At 34.9% G+C, this 12743-nt stretch overlaps 1 protein-coding gene across 1 annotated transcript in view; it reads left to right on the top strand.

Moving 5' to 3' along the window:
* The window catches only part of LOC108968479, a 197517-nt gene that overhangs the window by 56067 nt on the left and 128707 nt on the right, over window positions 1-12743 (top strand). Inside the window, 3 exon segments of the mRNA XM_018932538.1 lie at window positions 975-1807; window positions 2621-2887; window positions 2956-4421. Coding sequence (XP_018788083.1) covers window positions 975-1807; window positions 2621-2887; window positions 2956-4421 — 2566 coding nt within the window.

A 12743-nucleotide genomic window follows, 5' to 3' on the forward strand; every position in this document is an offset into this window, starting at 1 on the left:
AGGGTTTTGCAAGAGCAAGGGAATCCCCTTAATATATAATAGAGATGGCGACGGACCAACGAAGATTCTAACCCTAAGTATATATAACGGGTCCAAGTAAAGTCACTTTTTTGAATAACCTTTTTTCGACGGATCATACGTGAGTCGTGTAAAGCTGTCATTCTATGTTTGTTTGGCATTTCATCATGGAAAGACTTAAGCCTTAGCAACTTTTACAAATTATTTCTACCAAATAAACCAAGTCTAGCACGCAGTGAAGAACATATAGCAGCGCTAGCTGAGTGTTGTACATGAAGATCGTGGAGAGTCGATTCGGCCCCGTTTGCAGCAATGATGACTGATGACTCCCCATTAAATTTTAAAATTTCTATAAATGGAACCTGGAAATATAAAAAGTAGACCTAAACATTTGGAAATAAGTAGTGTACTGGTTGCTGGTAATTAGTATTGTGATGATTTTCCAGGAAGGCAATGCACCGATTCATATAGCGAAGAAGACAAAGGCGTTCCATATTTCTCAGAAAATTGGATTACTGGAGTGACCTGTCTCAAGTCTAGATTTGAAAATTCCTGTGGAAAGTTCATTCAAGCAAAATGTACACATCTTTGAAGCAACATGACAGCCTTAGGAAACTTAAACATGCTGTTTTGGGAGAATGGGACAAAATTAAGTGCACACTGCATACTTGTCTTCGTTTCTCAAACTCGATTTTTGCAAAATTAAAGGTTTTTGCACTTTGAATAAGATATTTTATACATTTTACTATTATTTCTATAAGCATTACCAGTTATAATTACATAGCACAAATTTATTTCACAGACCAATTTGAACAGACTTTGTCTTAAAAAAATAAGTTGTCACAACTTTTACCCTAGCAACCTTGAATGTTTATTATATATCCATATTGAAAACAAAATTTAAACATATTGCTTTTTGTGTGGTTTTCATTTGTGTTTTATTTTATTTTTTTCAGGAATCATGTTATCGACGCATTACCTTATATTGGCAGTCCTGCATCATATCAGCTCATGCGGGACCAACTTCTTACAAATAGTGTACCTAAAAAAGTGGCACTAAACTGGCTTAACACTCTATCATTTATAAGGCGTCCCGATGAAGATACTGTTGAAACATTTTACACTATTCTTGAATTCTCGCGTGTCAAGGATGAACCCGAATACACATTATGTACAGCCGCTGTTATACGCAGCTTTTGTCTATATCATTCTAATTGCAAACAAAATATGCGAGTTAAATTGATCACAAATTCACTTGAAACAGAATTTGTCAAAATTTTTAATTCATTCCATGGTGAAAGGCGTTTACAAGAACGTTTGATTGTTATAATGAAAGGTCTTGGAAATATCGGCTTATTATCAGAACGATTTATTGTCCAACTGCATGAAGTAATATTGGATGAGAATGTGTTGTTGAATCTTCGTTTAGAATCAATTTATATATTTAGACGGACTGATTGTGCTTTACATCGACCCTTATTTTTAAATATCTTCTCAAACTTTAACATTCATTCAGAAGTACGAATTGCAGCTTATTTGCAATTTATGATTTGTCCTGACTACTTTTCAATCAAGCAAATAAAAAACACTTTAAAATTTGAAGAAATTAATCAAGTTGGGTCATTTGTATGGTCGCATCTAAAGAATCTAGCAAAGTCATCATCACCCTTATATATTGCAGTCCAGACTTTGTTGCTTGATGACGATATCTCGAATAAATATGAATTAGATATTCGAAAATTTTCCCGTAACTATCAACAAAATTTATTCTTCGACGAATTGAATTTCGGTGAGTTTGCAAAATTTAAGATTATAGTATTTTTTTTTCAAAAAACAAGTGGATATTTATAAATATAGGATTTGTCCGAAATATAATAGAACTGAGTCGATGTAAAAAAGTTTATTGAACCAATCGTTCCAATTCTTTCAAAATAGGTTCCTTCTGCGTCGATGCAGCGCGACCATTGAAAGCGCCACGGAAGGTATTCTCCGGAATAGCCTTGAGACCCGAGGTACATGCTGCTTGAATCCCTTTTCATTGGCTTTTTCATGCGGGAAACAAAAAAGTACGGGGTGGCCACATCTGCGCTGTAGGCCGGCTGCGGAAGCCAGCATTGGTTAGGTAGCTGTTTGCAAGAAAAGCGGTGTTACCGAAACACCCCACTTCTTGTTAAATTAACATTATCGTAAGTCTGCTGGATCTCATCAAACGTCTCTGTCGCAGATTTACCGAGCTTCGAACAGAATTTAAACGCGCACCTCTGCTCCAACGAACGCTGCATGTTTGTCCTGACTATCCAGGTGCTCGAAGACAACTGACCAGCCGCTCGTTCGTTAGCTAGGAACGCTCTCTAACGAATTCAGTTCGTGCGTCCATTTCCAGTCACGGCGGAAAAAAATCAGTCCTATTACTTTTCGGACAAACCCTTTAGTACCCTAAGTTTGTTAATATTTACAAATTTACAAATAGGCTTAGCATAATAACTGATCAGAAAATAATACTCTTAAAGCAAAATATAATACTTATGTATGTATACACTTTTTAGAGAAAAGAGATTTTTTTAATATTTTTTTAACAAATTTCTTTTTGTGTCCTTTAAAGGTAGCACTGTGGATATGAATGTAATTTTCGGTACAGAGTCATACCTACCACGGATGTTGACGTTTAATTTTACAACTAACCTTTTTGGCAATTCGGTAAACTTTTTGGAGCTTACAACAAGGGCCGAAGGTTTTGACGAATTAATAAGTTCGATTATTATTCCGGAACAATGGTTCAATGAAGGAAGCATATTAAAAAAAAACGGGTTAAAACATGTATTGGATATATTCGGAAAATGGTCTGAAAGTTTAAAGAAAAATAGTTCTGGTAAGGTCTCTATAATTTATACTCTTAACGTGCGTACTAAAAACTATTGAATATAAAATGTATTCCAGGTAAAACATCAAATATTTCAAGCGATAGTAATTTTTCGTTATTTAATCAATTCTCTAAAAAGGAAACATTGCTTAAGAATTCATCTCTTGGAGATGACTTATGTAAAACTAAATGTCTCCTGAATCGATCAATCCTAATTAAAGATGTACATATTTACAGAAAAGATTTACAAAAACTCATTAAAAACATGGGATATACACTTAAATACGACTACAACAATCCTAAAGCTTATTTTGGAGTGCGCATTTTTGGAAATGACTTACATTATTATGCTTTAAATGGGATACATGATTTCGCAAAGCTAGCCAATGAATTTAATATTTTGGAAAATATTTCGGAAATACTTTCTGGCCATGAAATTACTTATACGAAATCAAATATATTTCTGGAAGCTTCTTATATTGCGCCTCTAATGATTGGTTTACCGTTATCAATCGATTTGTTTGGCGCTTCTTCTATCGATCTACGTACATCAGGATATATAAACAACACGAATCCAAACGCTTCAGAATGGAACTTCGGTATAAAAGGCAAATTGAAGCCATCAATATTAGCTAATTTTGTAGGGACAATGAAATCAGATATGTTTTATGCGCAATCTGGTATTAAAGTGAAAAGTACTTTCTATTCAAACACGGAAGTTGAAGCAGAACTTATTGTTGATGGTAAGAACTTAGTTTCATTCTCGTTTAACTTACCACAAAATACTAGTGAAGTTTTAAGTGTGCAATCGGAGTTAATCAAAATCACAAAGAGTGAAAATGAACCGCAGACTGGTATTCAGTCTCGTATATCCAATACTACTTGCACATGGTCTTTGTTGGAAACTACATTTGGTTTGAAAATGTGTATTGACTACAGCGTTCCAAAGCTTAATAATTCTAAACAATCCATCTATCCTGGACATATTCTAAGTGGACCTCTGAGCTTCAGCATTGTGTTATCAAAATCTGACCCTACTACAAAAAAATGGACTTTCGAATTTACATCCAACAAACAAGAAAATAACTCAAAGTGGTCATTTATATTCCATACGCCAGGATCCTATCATGAACGTTCGATCTCAGCTAATATTAATATGTGCCCAGAAAGCTTTAATTCATCAGTTCTTTTTACACATGGACTCAATAAAGCAGCAATCATATGCCAATATTTAGGAGGTGCGATTTACAAACGATTCGATTTTTTATTACAAATGAATAACGTCAGTAGTCTTCATTTGAATATGGAACTCAAACGCTTACAAGAACGAAATATATGGATTTACAAACCGAAAATGTTATTGGCCATAAATGGTAACAATATAACAGGAGCTGTGGGAACAATGCGTGTATGTGAAAAAAATGGCATAACACAAAACGACATAGACTTTTCTTTTGAGACTCGTAAATTGCAAATGCTCATGCGTGGTATTATGATGCAGAGTGAGATTACAAAATCAGCAAATATCACCATAAACTATAGGGTAATACGATTTTTTACTTAGATCTTCATATATAGTTACTTTCTCGTAGTTACTTTCAAAAGCTAACGACAAATCTTATATGTTTGACAGTTTTACTTCTATGGAGCGTTCGTGAATTTGAATTTKTAATTGTAATTTATATTATAAGAAAAACAAGAAAGAGAGAGTTAAGATACCGTTCAAACGGGCGACAAACAGTCCCCACTGACGTCTGTCTGACACATGAGTGTCGTTAAATTATCGACCGTAAAACTACCACCGAGTGTGGTTTTTAGCTTTTCCCTTGTATTCGAAAATCGAGGGCAATAAACTAATACATGTTCAGAGTCTTCTATATACTGTAGACACGACGGACAGTTCGGACTAATGTCCTTGTGCAATTTGAAGAAGTAGCTTCTAAAGCATCCATGTCCACTAAGTATTTGGGTGAGATGGAATCTAAGTCCCCATGTCGTCTGTCTATCCACGAGTGGATGTCCGGTATTAGTCGATGGGTCCAGCGTCCTTTGGGTGAGGAGTTCCACCGCTCCTACCATATTTTAGTACTCTTATTCTCTCCTCTGTTCTTGCCGATACTGTTTTAGGCGTTGGTATTTACTATAAACGCCCAAGTTCATCTCCCTGGATGTCAATGGGCGGCCAAAATAAATAAATAGGTGTGGTTTCAATTAAAACTTCATTTTACTTCAAAACAAAAGACAATAAGAAAAACAAAAGAAGAATTTCAATATCTAAGGGAATTGAAATAACAAAGTATATTCGTTTTTGTGATGATAGTCAAAAAAAAAAAAAAAAAAAAACAGTTTTTCGTAGTTGAGCAGCATAAATTTAGTTTACATTTGGAACAAAAACACTGCGTTTCTGAACTTAGGCACAATTTACATTTACAAATGGTAAAAAGGTCTTGTTATCGGATTTCGAGTCTTTGCGTGGATATGGTAACGACGAATAAGTCCATCCATTAAGTATACTCCCCCCATATGGCTATTATATTTCCGTATAATTTTGGGGTAATCCACTTCTATATGCTGCTTTTGTTTTCGATCGTAGCGTGCAACTTTGGCCGATTGTCCTTTTCATTTTCTCTTTTAAATGGATGAATGCCAAGGTAAGTTGATGCCAATCGGACTGTCCCGTCGTCGTTTCACAAAACCGTGTTAATATCGAAACCATATGCAGCACGAACGTACACAATTGAGTATCCCCTTTCTTCGTTCTTTAAATCCTTATCCAAGGGAAGCTTGTATTTTGGTATTCGGTTCGCTCGTATCATGTCCGAACTGTAGATGACCCTGCGCGTAAATATAACAACAAAGGTAACGATGTATAGAAATTGTCGAAATAGAGAATGTGATGAGCAAAATCAGGTATTGTTTGTGATAGTCGTACAACTACATTTTCAGTGCTTTCAAGATCCGGCTGACCTGGTAATATGATGTTATCCCCAGCGCCGTTATAGACATCGAAGCGATGCTTAAAATAGGTATTTTAAGTACCTATAAAACATATGCTGAAGCAATAAGTGCAAACTTTGAATGAAAAACATATACCTATGTAAATGTGTAAAACCACTAGAAGAGAGAATGACTAAGAGACCAGTAGTTTTCAGGGTTGGTAATGGAGATCCGGGAATTTTTTTTGCTTTTAAATATATTGCTGTTAATGACCTTGCTGCGGTACAGGAAGATGCTTCAGGTAATTCAGTAAGCGTTGATGGTCCTGCAGGTATATCATCAATTGAACTTATATTCAATGACATATCGGTGATTTGTATAAACGAATCGCCCTGGGCGGTCTTCGTGTTTGTGTTCATAAAACTCGGAATACTTTATTTTTTTTTTAAAGTATATTAACATAAAATAAATTAACTTACTTAATTGAAATAAATCTTCCGTATGAATATTTCAATAAAACACTTTTTATTTTAACTATGAAAATTTTAAAATCGGCGCTGCAATTAATTGACCTGTAACACTGAATTTCTGCATTCAACTGACGACAACAACAAAACGAAACGTCACAATAYATTTGTTGATACTAAGAAAATATGAGTTGATATATTATCTAACGGTTCTGATAACAGTTGTAGACAACAAAAAAATTTCTTAGGAATTTGTGACAATTTACTAAAGGCCGCCTCAGGGCGATCTTGCTGTTAGAGGGTTAAGAATCGCCGGCTGGAACTCACACAGAAACTTTTTATGTAAATTGTATGTAAATGTGTACATATGCATATTGTTTCATGCGAAATTTCCGTTGACACGGACAACCAATGGCGAAGCTCMCTTTTTGTCAGAGTCATGTGTCGATGGACCGACGCGGCAAARGCGTTGTGTTGTTGGTASAAAATCTKAGCTGTGCCGAAAACACAAACGAACGATCGCCAATTGCCACTGCTTCCCTTGCCGCTCTAATAGCTTTACCCACGAACTTCTGTAACTATGTATGCATTTGTATGAGCGTACATACATATCGACGCAGATTTTTGCAAGCCGCGAAAAATATTTTGCACATTCCTTGAARAATACWGTCAATCCCAGTTATGTGCCACAATCAAAGATACAGATGTTTGAGGTTTGTAAAAATAAAAATATRATATGGCACATAAACGAGTGCGAAGATTTAAGCGAGTGGTACTTAAAACAATAATTAGTATTTCATAAAACAAACCGTGAGATGCAGCAAGATATGGGCAGTTAAGAGGGATGATATTCATTTAAGCGGAATACTGCTTAACCGGGATTCACTGTACACATAAATCAGAGGAATATTGAATATTTTATTTTGGCACAAAAACTATGTTGTCAATTTTATTCTATACTTATATTTGCGGGGTTGTCGCTTTTTCCTTCTCATACAAATATCAGAAATTGTCATTTAAATGAAATGCGATTCACATATAATATTATTGTAATATATGTATTATAATAAGTTGTTCAGGATATTATGATAGTATGTCATATATCGGTTTTCAAAAAAGTCTTGCCGTATTTTCGCTAGTTGGCGCTGAGAGCGCGTAGTCCTAGTTTTATTCGTCGCATCGGATCATGCTATAACTTTATGGAAAGCTCATTTCACGCGCTAACACGCGTTTCTTTTAAATCGTTCGTGAGTTATAGCGTCGCAAACATGGAGCAAAATAAAGAGAAAATAGGGCAAATTTTACAGTACTACTAGGATAAAGGCAAAAATGCATCTCAAGCCGCCAATGCAGTTTATGGATCCGATACAGTTTCCATTTCCACCACACAACGATGGTTTCAACGTTTTCGCTCTGGTGTAGAGGTCGGGGATGCGCCACGCTCCGGAAGGCCTGTCGTCGAAAATTGCGATAAAACCGCTGAATTGGTCGAAAGAGACCGGCATAGTAGCAGCCGTAGCATCGGTCATGAGCTGGGCATGAGCCATCAAAAAAAGTTTATGAATAATTGAAAATTCAATAAAAATACCGCAAGACTTTTTTGACAAACTAATATATACATAAATATATATCATATCTACATACTCATACATATGTAGATTTATAATATATTAACAAACATATGAAATATTTTAAAATTAGCTCTTATTTGTATATTACCTACAAATGTTACTTTGAAAATAGCATAATTTAATGATGAAGTTATCAATTTTGCATGCATTCATAAAATACGCATGTGCATGTAAGCGTATTGAATTACATATATGCAAAAGGCTAACATACGTCTGTAATAGCAATGTATATTTCTGAGCATAATTTTCGTTGAATGCTCAGCTCTGTTCACGCGCCACTGTTAAGATTTCTAATTCTTAGCTAGCTGTGGTGAAACACGCCGTTGTTGGACCTTCTCTATAAATATACGTTCTCTGGTCGACATATAGATGACGCAACCAGGGGGCGCTGGATTCAAAAATACCTGTTTACTATGGAAACCACATTGTATGTATTCACGTTCATCTATCTTGGTTTTTGCCAAGGACAGAAAGTAACAGTTATTGGTGTCGACAACTTTTAAAATTTTAATTTTATTTTTTCTTCATAAAATACTCTAGTCCGGTCAATTTAGACATAAAAATAGTGATCAAAGAAAGAAAATTCCGGTAAAGCTGAAATTTTGTAAAAATCTTATTTTTACCATAAAAAAAGAGTGAGCTGATATGAAACATCGAAATTATTTTATACAAGTAATAGGTTAAAAAGTACAGATTATGACAGGAACTAAATATGGTACGCAATGAAATGACAGATAGTTTATTTAACAAATCATTATTTTCTTTATATACAACGTTTTATCCAAATATTTGTTTAAAATCACGTCAACTCAATTATTTTCATCAGTGACTTCCGTAATAGTTACATTCGAAGTTGCCTCTGACGGTGTGACTGTGACAATTGGTCGATGATAACTGAAGTATGTTACAAAAGTATTAGACATCACATTATCAATATATCTAATAAATGCAGCATCTATTGTTGTTTCATATCTTGTAGTACATTCTCTCGGATTGTTGTTTATTTCCAACTGAAATTCTTCTTGGAGGAACGATATTAACTGTTATGTTACTAAAAAGTTGCACATGTGATGTTAAGGTCACGGAATGACCTGGTCGGAGTTTTGTAAGACTGTTCTATAAATGCCTTCTAATTTTTTGGTTTTCTAATATTCCTTTATTTTACTGACAAGAAATTGAGTTTGATTTTAACATTTCATAGTTTTATTGATTATAAGTTTATTTTGTTATTAACATTTCTTAGATTTTTTTTTATTATAAATGAAGATAACTTTCTGCATACTTGTTTTATTCATCGCGTATGTTCAAGGCAATATGATGTTGAAACTGTTACCGTTTTACGATGTTGAGGGCACACAGGTTTTTTGTAAATAATGCAGTGCTCATATCTTTTACGGCAAATTGAGCTCGGGCAAACTGCGCAGTTGGCTCGCTGACTTGCCTTTCTCTTTTTTGGAGCAACATCCGCCGAAGTGCTTAGTTGTTCTGCTTCTGCCCGAACATTCCGGACAATATCAGCTGACAACTGATTTTTTGGTAAGCGTCTATGAGTTATTTCACCCTCAACAAGGTCTAACCCAAGGTTTTCGAGAAAAAGTCTACGCTTATATGTTTTTGGCTCGTTCCAATTAGGGTGGATTTCTGTCCATAAAACGAAGGCATTTAGCGCCGAGACATCCACAATATTCGAGAAAACAGCTACGGGCCAACGATTAGTTCGTCTCTTGCACGTATATGTTTCTACTAATTGGTCAATTGTGTCTACTCCAGACTTTGTAGCATTGTAAAAATCGATTATTTCCGGCAACTTCTTGGAATGGTTTTCAATAATGTTTTTGTTATGATGCAAAGTGCTCAATACAGTAACCATTTTATACTTTTTAGGAATGTATTGTACAATGGTGACTTGTCCATCAAAGAAGAAACGACTGCTTAGTACTGCTAGTCGTCTTAACTCTTGGTTAGTTCCAAAAACCGGCAGAAAGCGCTTATTACTTCTCACAGTCCCACCAATGTCATTTTTTTTTTTTCAGTAAAAATAATGCCAAATCTCGAGTTGTAAAAAAGTTATCTGTCCTTATATTCCGTCCTTCATACCCACTTACTAGATCCAGTACTACTCTTTGGCCTTGGTTTCGCTCCGGTTGTGGAGCTGCTGAATCTTTTTCCAAATATATTTGAAACGTAAGACAAAATTTCGTACGCATATCCACAACTACCCATGCCTTTATCCCGTATTACTTGGCTTACTTGGCATGTAAACTAAGAATGGGCATCTGCCTCTGAAAGGAATTAAGCGCTCATCGACTGTTACGTTTTCATATGGAACAAATAGTAGCGTTAAGTTAGCTACCAATTTCTCGTACAAATCTCGAATCGGAGCAAGTTTATCGTACACTCTCTGTGCTCTGCGATTATCTCTGTTATCGAACCTCAACACACGAAAATCTTGTAAGTGACATTACGGCGCGAAATATTGGCCGACCTTGAACTTCATCCCAAAGACTGCGGAGACTTTCTCCATGCGACCTATATACGCCTGTAATTGTCTGTCTACGTAATTTCTAAATTATATGTAGCTTAACAAGTACATATAAATGTACTCTTTTAAGTACCTCCTAAGATCAGAATGCAAAAAAATCCATCTAATTCTATTTCATCAATTGGTTTATATTTCTCTCCAATTTTTTTAGCGCCCTCGATGTTGGTGAACTCTATAATATTTTTATTTTATTTGCGGTGGAAAGCATAGGTCAAATGATTCTTTTATATTTGATACTCGGTGAACTGCATATACTGTAACTCCGGGGTGTCGTCGAATTATATTTTCCGTTTTGGTTCTAGTGTCATTGGTTGCAGTTGGTTCTGTTGACTACTCAATGTCCTTGTCTTTTGAAAAGAACACGGGAATGTTACTTACATTACCCTCAGCAATACTTTCTTCTTCCTCACTAACAATGTACTCTTGAGAAGATTCGTAATCTGAGAATTCTTCTAATACATTCTCATCGTCCTCATCGTCACTATACTCATCAATGTCCACATCTTCCTGTATTTGGCTTTCTGCCTTACGACAAGTCTGCTGAATCAGATAATAGTTATTGAAATCAAATAAAAATAAACAACAACACATCCAAATTACTCACCGATGCTCGATGACAAAATATTTACAATGTGTATTGTTTTACACAAAAATAAATTGGCGAAAATGGCGCGAAACTTCCACTTGTCGCTTTAAACAGCAGTTGGTCACGGAATGACCTTATGTTGCCCACACGTTAGTTTAGATAATGCCAACTTTTTTACAAAACTATAAAAAAGATTTTGCACTTTTTCATAGTAATTTCTCTCGATGCAAGAATTCGTAAGAGGAAATCCCAAAATTTTGTGTCTTTTATGAAATATAAGAAAAAATAACATAAAAAGGTCACGATATGACCTTAAGGTAACAGAAGGCATATACCCATAGATATGATTATCGCCTTGGCGATACAGGCCGTTCAGAGAACGTTTATCATTGAGAAGGTTCACGGCGCGGAGAACGTAAAAATATTTTTGGCTAACTCGGTCGAGATGAGGGAGTTTCACCACTGCCAACTCGGCAGGAGATATCTTAACAGATGCGCTTGAATAGAGCAGAACATTGAATAAAAATTATGCTCGGAACTATAAATTGCTGTTACAGACGCTTGCTAGCTCTTTTGCTTATATTTTTATACGTCTATATGCAAGCAGGTGTATTCATATGAATTCTTTTTGTGCATATACATATGTACATTGAATGAATACATTTGAATTACTTAACTCTTTCACCGCAATATTCGTAGTCATTTATCAATAAAAAGTGTGCGCGCACTGCTCTATATGTACATATGTACATATATATGCATATGTGTATGACAATGCCGAACAAATAATGTAAAAACAACAACATGTAAATATGTCGCCCACATAAACTACAAATATTGTTCTACAAAAACAAGAAACTTCTCAAATAGCTTCAGCAGCGTCAAAAGTCAATATGGCAGCCAAATGGCCAAATTTGTAGAAAAGTACACAACAGCAATATTTTCATTCAAGAACGCAAGCGCACTTTCAACAGGCAAACTTGCTTTATTCATAAAAACAAGCACCATTACCAGAGAACGTATATTTATAGAGAAGGTCCGACAATGGACAGGCGTGTAATATGTCAAAAGCTAACAAAATGCGATGAGTGCGTTTCACCACAGCTAGCTAAGGAGAAACTTTAACAGTGACGCGTGAACAGCGCAGAGCATTCAATAAAAATTATTCTCAGAAATATACATTCGTATTGCAGACGTATGTTAGCCTTTTTCATATAATTCTATACGTTTACATGCAATCATATTAATTGATATTGAATATCAYTTTGCGAGTTTTTGTGAATGCATGCAAAATTGATAACTTCATTATTAAATTATGATATTTTCAAAGTAACCTTTGTAGTTAAAGTACAAATAAGAGCTACTTTTTAAACATTTCATTTGTTTGATAATATATTATAAATTGACATATTAGTATGTAGATATGCTATATATGTATATACATGTGTGACATACTATCATAATATCGTAAACAACTTATCATATACTTATCAGAAATAATATGTAAGGTCTTTTTGTGTTAGTTCCTAATTTCTGCTCTCCTTTCGAACCAATATTAATATATAAGGTATCGTTTTAAAGGTGGCGGTTCGCTCTACACGCAAAATCATGTTTTAATTAGCGGGGTGCTTTTGTTTAATCGTCTTTTATAAAAATAATTATTTTAAAAAAACGCGCGCGCCATCTACACTTTAATAGTAGT

This window comes from Bactrocera latifrons, unplaced genomic scaffold (assembly GCF_001853355.1).
Source record: "Bactrocera latifrons isolate USDA-ARS-PBARC rearing strain unplaced genomic scaffold, ASM185335v1 scaffold_218, whole genome shotgun sequence".
NCBI classification, from domain to species: Eukaryota; Metazoa; Arthropoda; class Insecta; order Diptera; family Tephritidae; genus Bactrocera; species Bactrocera latifrons.